We start from the raw sequence: 20,185 nt of genomic DNA on the forward strand, positions 1-20,185 counted from the left end.
TTTTTTCAATATGTTAAAAATAATTCTAAATATTTTTACCACACTGAATGAACAGATGGAAATGAAACTTACGTGGCATGCATAGCAGATCCGGATTCCCAACAAAGTACGGATTACATATACATTTGTTCGTCGATGGATCACAGCTTGCTCCAACACCACAAACTATACCTTCACAACGGCGCTTGCACCGTCCGCTTATGCAAATACTTGGTTCAGCACACGGTACATCTGATGAACATACATCTGGAGTACATTGACCACCAGGGAAAGGATTTCCTATAAGTCCTTCAATACACTTGCAAGTCGGACCATCGTAACTAACTATACACTGTGCACCACCTCCGCATACAAATCCATCACATTCTGAAATAAATATCTGTGTTACTTCATTCCAAGCAATGTCAAAAAATAGGTGCTTCAATAGTTGCTAATCAGGGAATATGATTTTTGCTACAAATACCTTTGTGAACATTAATACGGTTTTAAGTGTTTAGTATTTAGTTAAAAAAAAAATAAAAAGTAAGTCAATATACTTACGAGAAACGCATTCATTATTCTTTCCTTCGGTAAATCCCACAACACATCGACACCATGCAGCGTGTTTGTCCGGCTCACAGTAAGCATTTGGTCCACAAGGTAATGAGTTACACGGATTTACACATCTACCGTGATCACATGCATAGTAGTTTTCGCAATCCTCATTAGACGTACACTCATGCTTTCCAGTTGGAACACCTGTACAACCGGCCCCATAAGCGTCGCCAACTGTACCTTTCGGACACTCACAAATGTGAGCACCGTTGGTATTAAGACAATAAGCCCCTTGACCGCAGGGATTATTAGCACATTCATTGATGTCTGAACAGCCGTGTTGAGGGTCTCCTTCATATCCAGCTTCGCACATACATTTCGGAGGATCACTTGGAGTGCATTTTGCATGCATGCCACATGGAAATCGGTTGCATGGATCTGTTGAATGTTATAGAATAGTACGTGTTGATGATATACATTCAAATGAGTCTACTTAAAAAACCCATATGCATCCCCATGTGATTTTATGGGGCTTCAACTGGCCCCATAAAAATACGCAAAATCATTGTAAAATTGTTAATTGGGACTTGTGTGAAATCCCCAGGCTACAGCACTTTTCAGTGAAGCTGTGCAGGATGCTGTACACATACACTTGTGAGGGTTTTTCCAACTCTGGCATATGACTATAGTTTTCTCTCATATAATTGTACTAAACTGATGTAATGTCGTGCATCTCACTGTGAGTGAAAAACTTGTGAGATGGAAACTCATATACAATTAACCAGAATTAAGTTTTCGTTAATTCGTACATTGTTTCACATATGGATTCTTTGAATATGGAACAAAATATAATATATTATGCTATATCTGTGATTTTAACCAAAAACTTACTTTTACAAAGATTTCCATCTTGAACATCAGTATAAAAGGGAGGTGGACAAACGCATTCTCCAGGTTGAACACACTTCTCATTTGCTTTGCACTCATTGTCATTCGTACATCTTTTTTGAGCTGGCGAACAGAGGCCATTGTATGGATCGCCGCCATAATCATGAGGGCAAACGCATTGATGTGAACCAGGCAAATTTATGCATTCGGCTCCATATCCACATACCTGCTGACCCTCGATGCACTCATTTATATCTGTAATGAAGTTGAAAGTATTATCTCCGCCTCATGACGATATGGAAAGAATGACAAATAATTATAATTGGCGATTGTATTGAATTTCCAGTATGCACTAAGTATATATAGTGCACGAAATAGATATTTATGTCCAAAAATTTTAGATAAATTGACATTGAACAAGTTCTATTCAAAATTTTCACATATCAATACTTTCCAGTAATGGATTTTTTCAAGTTTTGTTGTTGACTAAAATATAAATGTTTCTAATTCAAACACATTAACATAACTACTGATAACTTAATGTATTACAAGATACGAACCTTCACATGATCCGTCTGGTCTTGCGTGATAGCCCTTAGGGCAAGCACAATAACTGACACCTCCGGCAATGGTTATACATTCTGCTCCACTAGGGCAGCTTTCACCTTTTGAACACCCAGCCAACATGCACTTGCCGTTCACTATTTTGTATGGTGGCTGACATTGACATTCGATGCTGTTGCATTCTGAAAATAAGCAAATGAAGTTGAAAGATCAAGCTCTTGACTGCCAGTGCTCACTGTGGTAAAATAAGGCAAGTGTTATCCGTACAAATCAAATCAATCAGCTTTCAATCTCAACAAGATATAAGGTTTGGCATTTTATTGAAATGTTATTGAAAAGTGTTCCGAAACCTATGATGACACAAAAAATGTTGAGAGCGAAAGTTTGGAGTTTCAATCTAATCACGTAACGACTTGATAAACTTGATTCAAATTCTTCAACCAGCATGTATGATAACATATTGCTAATGAATTCATTAATTAACACATAGCACTGGACATCATGGGCTTTGTAGTGGAGTTCTAGTCACGTAAAATTTTTACATCTTTACGTGTTGGGGAAAACAGTATGCTGAATTTTAAATGTGTGGCTATTATGTCCAATGCAAAACCATTAATGTTTAACTTATACATGTAATGATTGCCTTAATTTGCTATTTCATATTTTCCATCAATTGCACCCATAAATAAATTCTAAATAGTCTTACCTTCGCAGAGGGAAAATGGATTTCCATTGAATCCTGGTGGGCACTGGCATTCGTAGCTTCCCGGTAAATTCTTGCAAATAGCATTAACACCACATGCTGTCTTATCCCTTGGTTCCAAACATTCGTTAATATCTCTGCATTTTTCACTTTCCTTATCACGGATGTATCCCCGCTGGCAAATGCAGACACTGCTTCCAATGAATTCGTCTTGAATGCACTGTTCGCCCACAGGGCATGGAGTGTTGGGTCCGCAAACATGGGGCAATTCAGATTCCTGGCACCCTCCATTGTAGGGGTCTCCCGTTGTGCCGCTGGGACATTGACATGAGAATGAACCTGGCTCATTATTGCAAATAGCTCCTGGCGGGCAAGGATTTACCGCACATTCGTTTATGTCGCTACATCCTCCTTTTACACCTGGTTTTCCAGTGAATCCGTTTCCACATGTGCAAGTCGCGGTACCACTCAGCAACATGCATTGAGCGTTAGGGCCGCAGAACATATCTTCACACGGATCTGTAAATATATATTCGTTGAGAGAAACGTGAGGGAAACTTCCTATCAGAAGGCGAATTATTTTTTTAAATTCACCGTTTAAGACTTACGTCTGCAATCATTTCCAATATTTGGTTCTGGGCACAAGCACCGTTTTTGTGGATCACAGATTGCGTTTCCAGGACAATCACCATCTGTATTGCAAGTAACTACACCAACACATTTGACAGTAGGATCTGGGTCTGGTATTGTTCCTTCCGGACATGAACATGTGTATGAGCCTTCGTTGTTACTGCAGATAGCTCCGTAGCCGCATGATCCAGAACGTAAGCATTCGTCAACATCTGTGTAATAATAATTGCTGATGTTTCATTCCGAATAATATTAGAATTTTTATGTATCAACACGTATAACGGAGTACATTAATAAGCTGCGAAATATACCTATACACTGCTTAAAGGCATTCCCTGAATACCCTGCTTCGCATTGACAGTTGAATCCTCCTGGAGTATTTGTACATATTGCATTGTTGCCGCATCGTCCCCATGGACCATTACTAACGTCACATTCGTTTATATCTAATTAGGTAAAAAAATATTTTTGTTTGAAAATTGGCAAAATCGTGATAACATCCAAAATCTATTTCACATTCTAGTCACTCACCGATGCATCCCGCTGCTATGTCATTTGGATTAAAAGTCCAGCCTTCTTCACAAATACAATAGGCTTCATGTCTATCTGCCTTACAGAACGCATGCTCTCCGCATGTAACTTCATCACAGGGTGCTAGTTGACACAATGAATTAGATTAATACAGTATTACTCGATGGAATAAAAAATTTGTAAGGGTTTTAGCCGGATTTCATGATGATTCTTACGAAACTTCGTCATCAATTTGTATAATTGTTTTACGATTCGATCACATATTAAATAATTTTAATATCACATACAATACAGTATTGGTAAAATACGTTCTTTACCATTAATTATCTATCAAGTGATCTGAATTCCACCAATTATTTGATTTTTTTTTTTTAGATCTTCGCTATCAATTTTTCATTCTACATTTTTGACAATGAGTTTTAGAACATACCTAGCGAAATAATGAAACTCACCCTTGCATGGAATATGTGGTGGACTTCCAACGAAGCCTGTCTCACAATCACAATGGTAACTGCCTTTAACATTTGTGCATACTGCAGCAGGTCCGCAAGGATTTGCTGTGCATTCATCCACATCTATACATTTGGCACCGACCGCCTTAAATCCATCTTTGCAGAGACATTGTTCTTCGATACATTCAGCATTATTAACACAGTCAAAGTTCGATTTACACGCAATTGCCACATCGGTCTATTGAAATCAAAGACATGAGTGTATACATATAATTTTAGCTCTGTTTGTCATTTGAAAAACAAAAATCATGTATGCATACCTGATCGCAAGCAATTGCTGGGCTGGGATTAGCACTATATCCGGGTGGACAAATGCAGTTGTATCCCGGATTTGAATTTTTACAAATAGCGTTTCTACCACATGGTTTTTCATATGCCGTACACTCGTTTATATCTGTGTGGATTAAAAAACGGTTAATTGTTAGACTAATGATTATTTAGCTATAATTGAAGATATATTAATAATGTATAGAACTGTTAGTGAATTTCTGCTAACCGCTGCAGCCTTTAAATGGATCTCCAGTGTAATCTGCTTTGCAACTGCAGACAAAACTTCCCACTGTATCGGTACATTCTGTATTTTCTCCGCACGGATTATTTTCACACTCATTAACATCTGTTAATAGTTAATACAAATTGGTTAGTAGATGCGATTTAGAAATTCAGCTTTTATGACGTTTGATTAAAAGCAGAACTAACTTTCACACAATGTGAGACCTTGACCGATAAAGCCTTGAGGACATATGCATTTAAACGATCCGGGTACATTAATGCACTTGGCATTAGTAGCGCAAATATTACTCTGGGCACATTCATTGGAGTCGACGCATCCGTGAGTCAAATCTTCTTGATATCCAGCTAAGCATTGGCACTTGTAACTGCCTTCGGTGTTTAAGCATTTGGAATTCGGTCCGCACAGACCGGTATCCTCACACTCATTAATGTCTGTTAGCAGTTAGTTAAACCAATTAATTATCACATTATTTATTTTGGCATATTTACTCTTTTTTAGATAAAATTATTTTTGAATTAATAAATTAGTCTTTGAAACTGAGAAACTTTACTAAATAACTTCTGAAAACTAGTTTTCGTTTATTATTGAAAAAAATTTCATAGATTTTCAATCAATGGATCAAAATTTTCTTATCAAAGATGACGTGAAATTGTTTAATGATTTTTCAATGGGGATACTATCATGATAATTAATTAGGTGCAGAGTGCAACACAGGTATAGTAAACATGAAAGCGGTTGCCCAGTGATTTACATTACTTTAGTGTACAAGAGATCAGTTTTCTAGCTTGAATTTTCTATACTTCACTTTTGCCATAACTTATAGTCCTTAACAGAAGAAAACCTTTTGCTGAATTGATATAAAATCAGGATATATGGAAAGAATACTCATAAAGTAAAGAAATTTGCAATAACCTGTGTTACTTAACGTCACATAAATGTTTCAAAGAATCGTAAAGACAAAAGAAAATGTGCAACACTTGCCGTAACAGCCTGATGAAGGATCACCATCCATCCCTTCGGGGCAAGAGCAACGGAAGCTTCCATCCAAGTTTGTACAAAGAGCGGAGCGACCGCAAGGGGTTCGAGCACATTCATCAATATCTTGACAACCATCTTCGGGATTGCCTTCGAAACCCTCAGGACATTCGCATTTATGACTTCCTGGTAAATTAACGCATAAAGCTCCTTGGTGGCAAGCATTTCCATCTTCACATTCGTTTACATCGATACACTGTAAATAACATGTGAATCCATATTTAAAAAAGTACAATAAGGTTTGTCAACCCAATGATTTGGGTGAAGCAAAGAGATGAGATAAAATTCTGCGCGGCAATAAGAAATTCTTATTGACATCAACACTTTTGCACTAGAACTTACATTGTCGTATGGATCTCCAGTGTAACCTTGCTTGCAAGAACAAGTGTAATTTCCGGGAATATTTTGACAAATAGCATCCTCTGCACACGCACCAGGGATGGTACATTCGTCCAAATCCTCACAGTGTTCTTCCCCATCACCGATATAACCAGGTTTACATTTACAAAGGAAATTCGAAGGAAGGTTACAGCATTCAGCATTCTCTACACACCGTGCTGCCAGGACTGGATCATCGCATTCATTAATGTCTGAAATGATTTTAATTCCGTGAATTGTTGGATTAATTTAAAGTAGAATGGGATAATAAAACGCATATTGGTTTTTACAGAATACTTTTCAGTAGACTAAACCGTGAATGGTAACGTACCTTCGCATTGAAATCCGTCACCCCGATACCCAGGAAAGCAGGAGCATTGAAAACTGCCAAGAGTATTGGTACAGTGAGCAAAAATATCACACGGCCGATATTTGCATTCATTTTCATCTGCAATAAGACAGATTTAAACTTTCTGATTAGAACATCATAGTTACAGATCACGAAATTAAGAAGTAGATAACTGTTATTATGCACAGAGTGAATTTTACAATAATCATTGGCGTGAATAGACAATGAAGCTGACAACGCTGATTCTCGGTAATAAATCAGCACCACTCTATACTCACGTCAATAATGCTAAGCAAAGTTTCAATGTCTTAAGGCATTGATTTTATATCGACAGTACTGCCTACCTGAAACCTGACAGTTACAACCTCCGAAGCCATCATTACAATGACATACAGAGTCGAGGCAGACTCCATTTTCACATTTTGTTCCATCTTCTTTGGTACAGTCATCTACAACAGTATTGGTAATATTTTATACAGGGATAAGACTGGTTGCTCTGAAAGTTCTAAAAAACTGTATGTGTATTTTGGAGTTAGCACATAATACAAAGAAATCATTTGTTACTGTACGAGATTATTTGTATTACAATATACGCACCGGTACATTTGAGTTTACTGTGCTGCTCATCAGTGCCTTGATAACAGTCTGTATGACCATCGCAAAGCCTTGACAGCTCTAATAGTTGTAAGACATCTGTTGACTCGTTGACTTGGCAACCAAAATAACCGTCCTCTAAATTTAAAAAGAATACTTCTCTTCTAGCACCTGGTCTCCCTCTATTTAATGATTCAGCCTGTTTGAGAGAATTAATCAATTACTGTTTAGGTAAACAACTATAAAGAGAGTTCAGGCCAAAGATATGTCGGCGTCGATTGTGCGTATCCTAGCTGATTGTACAACGAGGAATTAGTTTTTAACTTTTGTTGATACAAGATTAATTTTTTGATGATTCCTCCATTTTTTTTTTTTTTGCCAAGTCAAGACTATTTAATACTTTTCAATGATAAATAAATATTAACCAATAAGAATACCATTTACTGTCAGGGAATAACTTTTTTTCCAACACAAGCTTGGAAAGATAGATTATCGAAGCCTATGGATCGTGCGTAAAGTGCTCAATTTCCGAACACTTTGGTAAAACAACGTTGGCGCATGCATACAATAGAAATGGTATACATATTACATATTGACATGGTGTGTTACATTTATTGTTACCCATTCATAATACTTACTGGACATGAGCTTAATATTATCCATACCACCAACGGCAAAAGATGTTTCATCTTTGCTGTAAAAATAAAAAGATTCAAATAAATTAAACTAATTACGTGATTCAATTATTAATTATCGGTGTCGAGTGTAATGTATAATGTAGAGTTTTCGCGTGTTTAGTAAATAAATATTTACTGTATCCAACACGAGTGCTTTTACGGTTTGAAATTTAATTAACACTGCACTAAGCATTTTAAGGATATAAATTTATAATTTTTAGCACTTATTTTTATTATCATTCGCTTTAAAATTAAGATTCGTTCCACCTTGTCCTCTTGTGACCGCACTTTTCTATGCCGTACCATTTCTGGAGAATGGTCGATTCGTTTTGTGTCCTCAGCCGCGAGGCGCTGCGTACCATGAAAATGTAGATTCGTCATACCGAAGAGATGATCCCGAAAAAGAGTAAGCGTGACAATGGCGCATAATTCATCATTTTCGCACTGGCACTAATAAGATTCCATTCTAGATTTCACTAGTTTTAATGAGAATGTCTAAAAAAGTACACATGTACTACCCACAATAGAAAATTCTGGTAATATGGATATCGTTACAAAAGGGTTTTACATATGGTTGGAATCACAAGAAAATGGTGTACAAGTAACGATTTAGTATGATTACAGTAGCCAGTGCTCAACTTTCTGCTTATTGCAACATAAAACCTGTTTGTTTAATTGAACATTTTTCAGTTGACTAATGTATTAAAAACAACTTATTATAGCTACAATAGTTACAAGAATAATCGATAAGAATAGTGACGCATATTATGTATCATGATTACAGCTGCAAAGCGTACATTCATTTTGTACCCAGAACAACATTTTTCAGTTCTGGTAAAAATGAAAACTATTTAATACGACTGTACAGTAACCACACTAAAAATTTATTTCACTGCGTATTCGCTATTCCGTGAATGCATATGCACACGTAACTCGCGAAATCGAAAAACTCGGCAGAAAATGACTATACGGGTGAAACCCAACCGCGAACTATTTTCAAGCTACCCGGCTCAACGATAATATTGAATTAAACAAAATGAACCTGATCACTGATGTTTAACGAACCTAGCATTGAACATTCGCCTAATTAAGAATTAAATAATAAGAAAGAAAGTCTACATTTGGGGATAAAGTAACAAGAAGAATTACGTTAATAACAGAGTCGATCACTCAAATAATAAGTAATAATTAACCTCAATAATAAACATTCGATCTGATGTTTTAACCATCTAACCACTTCCATTGTCATTGTGTGACAATTTGATTGTGGAATAGAAACCTTAGCAATATATGTTAAATTTACTGCCAACAACAATTATGCAACGAAGGTGTGCAATAAAACGAGAGCTTATGAACCAATGTTACCTACAGGGTACGTAAAATACGCAAGTAGGTAAATTCTTTGAAATCCAACTCCCGAATACAACAATGAACTTAAAACAAAAAAATATTAATTTCTGTATCGGTAACAGGATAAATTTTAACATATTTTTTGAGATTTATCTTTCTTTTCTACCTACTATAGTAAAAGTAAAAAATAAAATTATGTACCAAAAACATATCATACGCTGGACAAAAAGAAAATACATCAAATTTCAAAAATACTAAAAGATTGACCGATTCATAACGGATCCAAGAAAGAATTTGAATCAAGAATTCCATCAGCTTATGGGCGGATTTTTCGTAAAAGCACTGGAATGGATGAGATTTTTACATCCTATGAAAAGATAGCGTGCTGAAGGAACAAGCCGCTAAAATACTTTTTTTTATCAAGCTGACATCGTTAAATATCTTATTTTATATACCATTGTAACGATATTGACTATCCAAATCCTTATCCACTGCTGATCAACAAATGTCCATATTGAATTAATTGCCGAGAAAGTAGCCTTCTGAATAAAATGAGTCATCCTAGATTGAAATTGAACGAATTTACCAGATTTTATAGATACACAATTTACCGTTACCTCGTAATAAAATTAATAAAAAGTATTAACTTTCGGTCGTCACGTCAGAGCGTTTTTCATCGTAACCAAATTTACCTATTTATTATTACCTATCTAATGGAAGATATCATCAAAGTACTTCGGTGTTGAAAAAAAAACACTTACATAGTGAATACGCTCATCGTTATAAAATGCAACGTAGATTAAAAAATCGGAGGCTTTCTTATTATTATTGTACCCAGTAACGCACTAGCAAATAAAGACAGAGAAATACACATTTGAAAAATTATGACGTGCAAAAAGACATCCAGAGAGAAAAGAGCGCATTAATTACGAACAGCTTGGGGAACAAATTACTGAATATTGGCAACCGTTCAAAATAAAACGTAACAAATTTAATCGTGCAACAAGACTCAGGATAATATGCAGCCACTTGACCGAAGCATGATGAAGGATAAAAAAAAAACCGCTAGATTCTTTTTCAAAAACCAGCAGATCTTCGACTTTGAAACACAAACTGCACAGCACGGAAAAACGGAAGGAAGAAAGAGATAAAAACTCACAAGCATTTTTATATACAGTTATGAAGCACAAGTAAGCGTAAAAAGAGAAGAATAGACACAAACAAAACAGAAGGTTCTGAAGTTATGAATAAACTCGATGTCGTGAAAATTTCATTGAAACGATGTCTGTGATTGACCTAAAAAGGCGAAATTGTGGATCATTTTAGATCGATTACATTGCTCAATTATTTTTATGCATGTCATCCATGTAACATGTAATCGGTACTAATGAAATATTAATGATTTCGTTTAAAAACCAATTCCCGACAGATCGCACCTGGGAGAAATTTTATTCGTAGATCTTCATTTCATCACAGAAACATTGTATAAAATAAGACTGACCGGTTATAATGAATAAATTTATACCCGATTGAAAAACATATCAATCTTATATTTAAAATTCAATTTAGACTATCTCTGGATTATCCATACAGAAAATTAAGCACTGAGGTAATCTTTTTGTAAAGTCATCAATAACCGCACATTCCTGACCTAAATTTGCGGGTTTTCATTTTTTATCACATTAAGAAACGCTTCGTTCATTATATTATTATCATTTTCTCAACTCTGATTTTGTTATTTTTATGATTTACTGATTTTTAACTCTACTCTACGCCGGATAAATCCTTGGGTATAAATACATTGATCACTACACGTCAAGAGATGATAGTATGCCGAATGCAATTTGTGTATACACTAACCTAAGATGAACTATACGACCGAAAAAGAATCCACCTACAGTAACACGACAATGACATCGCGATACGAATACGACATTATGTCAAGTAAATTAACACTGCACAATCTATGATATTCCTAATGATCGGTAACGGAGTAATTTGTGTGCATTATTTGCGACTTCTTACCTCCGCCGGTAGATACCTCTTTCTTTCACTCTTTCCTCAACGTTAATATCACGCTTGTATATTTCGTGCGTATAGGTACGAAGTAGCACACGTGTAGATATGGCATCTGATTAAATAAACGGGAATAAAAATTGGGAGAAGAAACAAGATATAATGTCACGTACCTACAACCGCAGTGTCGTAGTACCCATTTCCATTGTCACCTAGTCTGTGTCACAAGTTGTGCAGAAAATGTATACCTCAAACTCGACCATTTCGAACCGAAGTAAAACCAAAAGAAGTAGATAATTGTGGTTATTTATACAGCCCTTGACTATTTTTATTTTTTACTGTGAGCAAAAGATGTAGTTCCTAGTACAAAATGAAAGTCAGTTTCGTACCCCTAACCGTAACCGCAAAAAAATCTAATACGTGTTACCATTCTTTTTCGTTTATGGTCACGCGTACTACACTATCTTGTAACTATTGTGATAATTTGATGTTAGTGCAACAATGAATTGATGTTAAGACGCTATTTAAATGACAAATGTCGTATCGATAAGCTTGTAATTAGACTGAATATGTAGTTACTTGTAACACGTATTTTCTTGTACCTCTAACAATTCTATTTTGACTGTTGATGTAGCGATACCTACACTGAGAGAAATTTTTAGTTCCGTTTGCCGCTCAGTCCTCAACAATCTTCATTTTTTACCACAATCGAAAAATATAGTTCCAGGTACAAAATGGAAATTAGTTTTGCAGCCGTTACCAGAAAGTCTAGGATCCGTTACTATTCCTTCTCATTACGATCACTGTTACTATATTTTCTTGCAACTGTTGCGAAAATTTAATGCTTGTGCAACAATAAATTGACGTTAAAGCCTTATTTAATTAAAAAAGTAGAGTAAAGCGAAGAAACTGATTTTGCGTTACAATTACCAAAAAAAGGATCGACGATAGCGAAAAATGGTGACGAGTACCTCGTTTTTCGTAATTCCAACAATATTCAAACAGTTTTTTTTAACACGATACCTGTTTTACTGAATTATTCTAGTTACTGTAACAAATGAAATTTTTTCTCAGTGCATTTTACAGGAACTTTTCAGTAGCTATAAGACATGAAATTTCCTTCAGTGTAATACGACAGCATCGAGGGATGAATGTCATGATACTAAATGAAAGCTAATGGATATCCGAAGTTAACGCCTACCACGTTTTCAACAAACGTAACTACTTGAATAACCGTAGAGGTGACGTCAGAAACACGTGCGTACAGTCATGGCACAGCTATGTAATCAAACTTAGGTCATTCCCTATGCTGTACATTGTTGCGTATACAGGGCATCACACAAGCCATCGAGTAGCAATTGTTGCTCGTCACCGGTTTCGTAAGTTTCGTTCGAAACATGAAATCCAGGCAAGCAAAAATGGCGTTTAACATACTAAAATAAACCGCAAGCTCGCGAGTGCTTTTCTTTGAAGTAAACTACTTGAGTAGGGTACAAATTATTCAATCTGTGCACAAGCGCAAAGGAGCAAACAAACGAATGGAATGACGAATAGAGAAGATCCGCGTATAATGTGGATTTTGAGACCGTGTCGGAAATATATACATATATGTTATACTCCCCCCCCCCCCCAGCCGATAGTTATTGTGGTTCAAGGATGACGAGGTGAGAGAAATTTCTGACCCAGTACGCAGAATCTTTATTTGGCTATGACATGTGTATACGCCGTATAAATACGCTTGCAATTAACATACAACGAGAACACACGACAGCCTTGCGTCATTATTTTTAGGCGATTCTTTAGTTTTCGAACTATCGACACACTTTACAAATTTGTTGAAAAATCATTTCGTTTTGATGGGAAAAGTGTTTTCTTCGCGAGATAAAACTTTCAGTCGGTCCAAATGCGACACACGAACAAACTTGAGGAAAAAAAAAAAAAAAGAAAAACAACTTGAGAACTTCGAAACTGGGATTAGATTAATCGAATAACGCGAATAGGCCTCAATTAAACGGTTTTCATTTAATAGGTTAATCAAACATTCGATTAACCAATAACACCAGTTAATCAGCCCTGTCGATCATTAGTTTCTTCGATTAATCGATTATTCGTCCTTCGCAATTGATCGTTTTTTTTTTTTTTTCTATTTTTTTATTCATCGATTCCTCTCATCGATTGTTCGGTTTTTCGAACAGCAGATTGATCGCGCAGTCCCAATGGATAAAAAAAAAAAACCTCTGGAAACTTCTTCGACGACTCGGTAAAGCAGTCAAAACCCGGATGGAACTCTTCGCAGGAGCGGCTCCGAAGGTTTTCGGGTAAATTGTTTCTTTTTTTTTTTTTTATTATTTCTTTTTTCAAACAATGTTAATGGGCACGACCGAGTATGTCTTCGATTAAGGCGAAATCGCACGTCACGTCGCCCACCGCGATTCATCGTTTATGGAAGGTTGCGCGTTAATATAACCGGTATTTGGCTAGCCTACGTGAAAGTGTGGTATATACATGAGTGTGTGTGTGTGTGTGTGTGTGTGTGTGTGTCGCGTATGTATGCATGCACGCACGTATACTGTATACGTATCGTTTCGGTCCCGTCTTTGACTCGACTCGCCTTGTTCTCGCCTAGGGCGCCCGGCCAGCCAGCTTCGCGTTCGCTGCGGAATCCCACCTCCTTGCTAGTTGCGTTGCTGACGTGGCGATCCGAGCTAGCGGAACCGCAGCTTTATGCAAATAACAGCTCATCCGTCCCTGGGCGGTGCTCGAAGCGAACCTTCCCAATGCCGCAAAGAGGGAATGGACGAAGGTGCTCTTATGCAATTCGACGGGGTTTCGTACATTGCAGAATAGAATTTGGGAAATCAAATCTAGGAATAGTTGCGAGGCGAATGCCGTTCTGGATAAAACCGCGTGAGGAAGATTGGTTTACCGAAAACCGACACTTTTTTATTCATTTTTTCACACGATTGTCGTCCGTTTGAGTGGGATTTGTGGATTTATTAGATTCGTAAGCTAACGAAATTACTTTGAGATATAAAAATAGCAAACACTGGAATTATAAATAAAAACTTAGATGTCGATTTGGCCTGTACGATTAGTCGATTCGTCGTAGACTTCGATTAATACATTTTTTTTTTTTTTAATTCGTCGATTGATGGAAAAAAAATTAATCGAAATCGCCAGTAATCGATTAATCGAAATCACTGATTAATCGATTTATTGAGAACAAAATTAATGAAAGGGCCGGTTAATTTCAATTGATTTAAGTCTACGATTAATTGATTGATCGAACGGCCCTAAATTGATGACGCTTAAAAACGAGCTGTTGTTGAATGAAATTAAACGAAACTACTAGATTTTTTACCGTTTTAAAGCGATGCGAAATGAACTGTCGATATCTGTTAGCTTTTGTTTATAATTTCAGTATTTGCGATTTTAGTATTTTTAAATAGATCTTCGCAGTTTACGAATACGATAATTTGATAAATACTCGATACGTGACTATTTTGTGATGAAATGAATAAAAAAATATCATGATTCACGGCCAACTGCGCTTTCCTTGGACGAGTATAAAGACGTTATTATTATCACAGATTTACAAACCAAGACACATCTGAAAGTATAATGAAAGGAAAGGGAAACCATGGCATGCGGTGTAGAAAAAATCCTCAAGAAATAACTAAAGGAATTTACGGAATCCCGAATTTACAGTAAACATGTTATATGCTTGGTGATGCTGTGAGTCCACACTGAGAAAAAAAAAGTTATTCAACCAAACAGCCAAGTTATTTGACTTCCAGTTTATTTGATTCGTACGATTTCTCACTCATTGTCAGACCAAACACTTTTTTGTTGAAGTAAAAATACTGATGTATTGATTTAAATGCTACATGCTTTCAAGTTAAATGTATTTCAAACAAATATACATTTATTTCATAGGATTAAACTAGAACTTTCGGAACGACAACTTCACTTGAATCAACTGACCGGTTCAAAAGTGCTGAGAGATTGATTGGAAACAATAATTCCACTTTTTGACTGATTTGACTGATCGTAATGTTTGTCCGACGTGATCGATGATACCTTCAAATCAGTGTAGTTTTACTAAATCCGAATTTTATGTATGAAAAGAGAAAATAATGTTCGCCTAGCATTACCCAAAATTGTATTCGCCAAACATATTCCGACGTAGCACTTACAATGATACATCCGTTCTTATTTTAGGGCACGATAATGATGAGAAGCAGAATATTTGTCATACATGTCCCGAGGAGATGTCCCGAAAACATTTCGGTAAAAATAATTTGTCGAACAATTATCGTATAGCCTATTACAAGATGCAACATGTAACGGAATCCCGTACAAATAACAAACTCAATACTATACCATGTATATTGCTTATCTATGTATAATTCTCATTTTTTTGAATTTTCGGATTTTCACTATTTTCTGGCTAATAAAAATGACTTTCAGACAATTCGGCGATTTCAAAAATAGTCAACAATGGCAAAAAGGAGAAGTGAAACTTGTAGTTCGACAATTGACATGCTATCTCACTGTATCTGCACAATGTCCTACATTATTACGCTCGTGCCTTTTGTTTCGTTTTCATACTAACGTAACAAAGCCATTGAAATGAAATGTTTCCCAATCGACGAGGAGAGAAAAAAAACACATCGTAATCAATAAACCAATCAACTTCCAGAAAAGTTGTATGGATAAGTCAAGAATGCAGAGACAACGCCTTCGCCGTCTGAATCAAGAGTTAGGAAGATGTTGTTCGAAACGACATCGCTACTGTGACATGGAAATGAGTCTGAACGAACTCCAATGACACAAACACAGATACCAACACTTCGAGGAAAGGATTTACAATTAGAAAGTTGAAAATCATCAAACTCTGATGATTTTAATCCGATTCTCTCACGATTCCGGACTCATTTCGCCGAGTGACCAGGTCCTTACGAATTGTGCTAAAATCAACCGAGATATCTTAAATTACAGAATAATTACCTACCCTAATCTGTTTTTGTCGAATATAGGCCGAGGATAAATATTTATTGAATTTTTGTTCAAGCTGTTCTGGAGATCTCTATGATGTACAAAATGAGTGACAAAACGATAGAATCTGATCAAAAACTCGACAGCTTAATCGTGTTGAACGTTCAAATCACAGAACCTTTCCTAAAATTGTAGAAATCTCAGCTTGTGTTGTTCGAATTTACTTTATTGGGTCATTTTCATCGCATCGCAGGAAAGTTGCTTCATTCGCGTTCACCGTCACTGGTGGAACCAGCATTGCTGAAGACGATTTAAACGGTTGCCCCTTCGCGTTTCCTAAATTTCGCTATACACGGCCCATTCATCCGCGATTCTTTGCTAAAACCCTTTTTCAACTATGCGACAGGAACGCAATCCGATGACGAGAGTTTCGTAAGATCGCCGCGTAAGACGTGAAAGTAAAAAAGTTATCGGACCACGAGTGAATTGTGTCAAAAAACAGCGGCCCTGAATCCCGCGTGATTTGTTTATTCTTTAAACATTCCACGCCTTCCGTGCTTGCGAAAATTCCGTTATACCCGCGGCTCAAGTCTTCCGTTCACCGATCCATGCAGAATGTTCGCTTTTAAGCGATTTACGACCGGCCGATTCAACATTAGCATCGCGTAGTTCAAGCGGGTTTCGTGCGGCAAGTCCGACTCTCATCGGATCTGTATTCACCTCGTGATCTATGGACGTACGCATCATCAGTTTTCTACGCACGCACAACCGTCCGTATGCGCTGCAGCGGGCACGACACGAAGGGAAAAGAATAAGAAGAGAGTGAAAGAGGAGGAACGTCGAAACCGTCGAAACCGTCGAAACGTACATCCTCAGAGCGTATGTCCATGTACTCGTATGCCGCAGATGTTATTCCTACGGACTGACTGAGGCAACATCCGGCATGAATCAACAAAGTAAAACGGCTTAAGAGAGTCACGCCGAACAACCTTAATGCACGCCTACTCCAGAGCCCAATTTATTGTTCGGTGAAAGTCGAAGCTGTCTCAATTCGGCGGCGTGGGCTGATCGCGAGATTTGCGGTGCTGAACAACGGTATCTACCTTTTTTCTCCAACACCTACAACAACGCAATGTATAAGTATTGGGCCTTCTTCGTTTGGAAATTAAGTTACGTTTTTTTTCCTTCCACCTAAAAAACGCGGCGCGTGTACGTACGTGAGCGAAAATAGTATATATATCGTGCAACGAGTGGGCAATGGTGACGATTTTTGATCGAGTGTGAAGTGAAGTTGGCCGCATGAGCCGAAGGCGAGTGCGGATATCGTACGAACTCGGAATCATCGTTGCCCACGAGTTGCACACGATACTTTTTCGCAATAAAAATTTAGAATTAGGCGATATTGGCCGCTTACTGAAAATAAACAAACGAACTTATTTCTCAATGAATCAGTGCTAGTTGGGAAATGGCGAACCATTTTTCCACTAGTGGCGAAAACTGTTTTTGCCCACTAGTGGAGAAATGGTTCGCCATATACCAACTAGCAATTATTGATTGAGAGATAGCATCTTCGTCGATTTTTACGCGGAGTTGTGAAAAGAAATCTGCACGCGGAAGGATATCTCTTGACCCTAGGCGCACGTACCTATTTTTACGATCACGAAGCGCACTGCGGGTCTCTAAGACCCTGTTGAATTGAGAAAGAAACCCATGTGACAAATTTGTTGGCAATTGAATTCCGTGTAAGAATGTCTGCGGAGCAAAGACTGCAGCTTCAAAGGTTCGCAAATTATTACAAGTCTTGAAAATAAATTTTGTGTAATAATTCACCTTTAAGCGCCTTTAGCGACTAAACTGTAGATTTTAGTATGAAAATTCTAGTGACGGATTAGAGGATAATTAAATTCTCGTTACATGTGTTCGTTGGAAAAAAAAAATAAAGAGTACTGATCACTAAAAATAAAACTTAAAAATTCTGTTTCATATCAAATCGAAATCATTCAAAATTTTCAATTGGGGCGTTTTGCTTTTGGCTTGAAAATTACTTTGAAAAAAAAAAACTGTGAAAATGACAATCCCTAAACAACATCAGGTACATTTTTAGGGTTCTCGAAGCAAGTACAATGATATTGTGAGACGAGGTGATTTCTGGCGCCCTCTGTAAAACGGTGAAGCAGAATAGGGAGGAAAAGGGAACAGTCGGTCGTGGGCAGGCATTCGGTGTGTAACGTGTGCGTCATGCTGGATTCAATAAACAACTTTTAAAAAATTAGCTGTGTGATCTCTGCCCACCTCGACACATCCTTACAATATGAAAAAGTATAAAACTAATGATGTTAATTGAGTTGGCATAAAATACCTCACGATAAAGAAATGCCATTTCTATAGGAGTGCCACTCGGATGTAGCAGTTTTTTTTTTTTTTTTATTTTTATCTTACACCCATTCTCAACTCCCTGAACCGAATGGGTGTTCAATGTCCATATATGGATTTTATATTCAAAACCAAAGATATATTGAAACGTTCGGTTTGCTGTCACGGAGGTCTAGGACCAACAGTAATCAAGAACAAAGATCCGAAAGTACATTTGCGGCGATTCCATTGAAACGGTGCACTTATTGTTGGTTGCAGGAAAAAAGTTAAAATCATACATTTCGCGTTGAGTGAGATCGCGTTGTTCTGTCATTTATACAGTTTGAAAGCCAAAAGAATATCAATCGTGCCGATTTTTACGAGTAATAGCTGCTTGTCTTGTTTTTTGAATGGATTCTTTACAATTCAACGGATTTTATTTCAAGCTTAAAAGCTGAATAATAAAGAAATCTGGCACGAAGAATCGTTGTAAGTTGAAAAGGATCAATCCACGATTCAACAGGAAAAAATATTATTGTCATCCAAAGTCAGCCAAGACGGCGGTTTGCAGAGTATTCATTTCTGAAGAAAATGAGGTATTATTCATTGAGATCGCAGACATTCGATGACACATGTTTTCGGTGCTAAGAAACTGTGAAATATAACGATCTCTCTTATATCCTTAATTATTGATTTTTTTTCAACTTCAAATTGATGTGTTTGTTATTTTTCCTTTATTAAAGGAATGCTCTTTTAATCGAGGCGATCCTTTCATGAAACGAAATTTGATAAAAACGTCTTGTTTTTGAGCCTGGGAGAATCGACAATTTATCGTTGGACAAAGTGGGTTCAACTGGCTCTCTACAAGGGAAAAAATTGGCGAAAAAATGGGAGATTTTGCTACGAACGGTTGAAATGGATAGTTAAAGGGACAAGACAGTGAACTCCAAGCTCTCTCCATTTGCACGAAATTTTAAGTATCAATAAAGCTCCACAAAACAAAATGTTTTACAGCCTGCAGAAAATTAACGCGGTTTAAATTATTGTTCGAATTACAAGAACATGCGAGGCAATTAATTTATCAGAGACGATATACAAAATCTGTTTCTTCGGTTAAATTATACACTTTGTTCAGTTAAACAAGACCTCAACATCAATTTCTTGTCGCACTGACATAAAATTATCATGATATCCGCAAGAAAATGTAGCAAGACTGATTGCGACCGGAAAAAGCAGCAAAACTTAGGTACTAGATTTTCTGCTTACAGATAAAAAACTAATTTTCTTTCCGTACCCAACCCTAAATTTTTCGAATATGGCTAGAAAATGAATAGAGACGGTTAAAAAGACCGCGATAAAAAAAATTTCTCTCGAGTTGCACCTCCGTCATCATTCCATTCACAACTAGGGGTTAAACAAAATCGGACATCCTGCTCGCAGCCAAAATTCAATGCTCGTACGTCGTTTCCTATAAATTTGAGAAGCAACGGTAATTCATATACGTAAACGTCAAGACGGCGAATGAAGTATGTTACACAGTAAAGTCATACCCAAACGAGT

The 20,185-nt window shown here is 36.9% G+C and overlaps 1 protein-coding gene across 2 annotated transcripts in view; it reads right to left on the reverse strand.

Moving 5' to 3' along the window:
• LOC124300621 (uncharacterized) overlaps positions 1–20,185 on the reverse strand; it is a 131,839-nt gene that overhangs the window by 99,348 nt on the left and 12,306 nt on the right. For both annotated transcript variants that reach the window (XM_046754912.1, XM_046754911.1), the window contains exons 2-19: positions 7,871–7,926; positions 7,236–7,431; positions 6,983–7,087; positions 6,621–6,737; positions 6,254–6,501; positions 5,858–6,107; positions 5,062–5,307; positions 4,859–4,978; positions 4,623–4,756; positions 4,303–4,540; positions 3,851–3,973; positions 3,631–3,765; positions 3,298–3,531; positions 2,693–3,208; positions 1,983–2,168; positions 1,426–1,677; positions 541–972; positions 73–366 (exon numbers count right to left, since the gene is read on the reverse strand). In XM_046754912.1, coding sequence (XP_046610868.1) covers positions 73–366; positions 541–972; positions 1,426–1,677; positions 1,983–2,168; positions 2,693–3,208; positions 3,298–3,531; positions 3,631–3,765; positions 3,851–3,973; positions 4,303–4,540; positions 4,623–4,756; positions 4,859–4,978; positions 5,062–5,307; positions 5,858–6,107; positions 6,254–6,501; positions 6,621–6,737; positions 6,983–7,087; positions 7,236–7,431; positions 7,871–7,926 — 3,882 coding nt within the window. The remainder of the gene's footprint in view (positions 1–72; positions 367–540; positions 973–1,425; positions 1,678–1,982; positions 2,169–2,692; positions 3,209–3,297; positions 3,532–3,630; positions 3,766–3,850; positions 3,974–4,302; positions 4,541–4,622; positions 4,757–4,858; positions 4,979–5,061; positions 5,308–5,857; positions 6,108–6,253; positions 6,502–6,620; positions 6,738–6,982; positions 7,088–7,235; positions 7,432–7,870; positions 7,927–20,185) is intronic.

This window comes from Neodiprion virginianus, chromosome 3, assembly GCF_021901495.1.
Source record: "Neodiprion virginianus isolate iyNeoVirg1 chromosome 3, iyNeoVirg1.1, whole genome shotgun sequence".
Taxonomy (NCBI): Eukaryota; Metazoa; Arthropoda; class Insecta; order Hymenoptera; family Diprionidae; genus Neodiprion; species Neodiprion virginianus.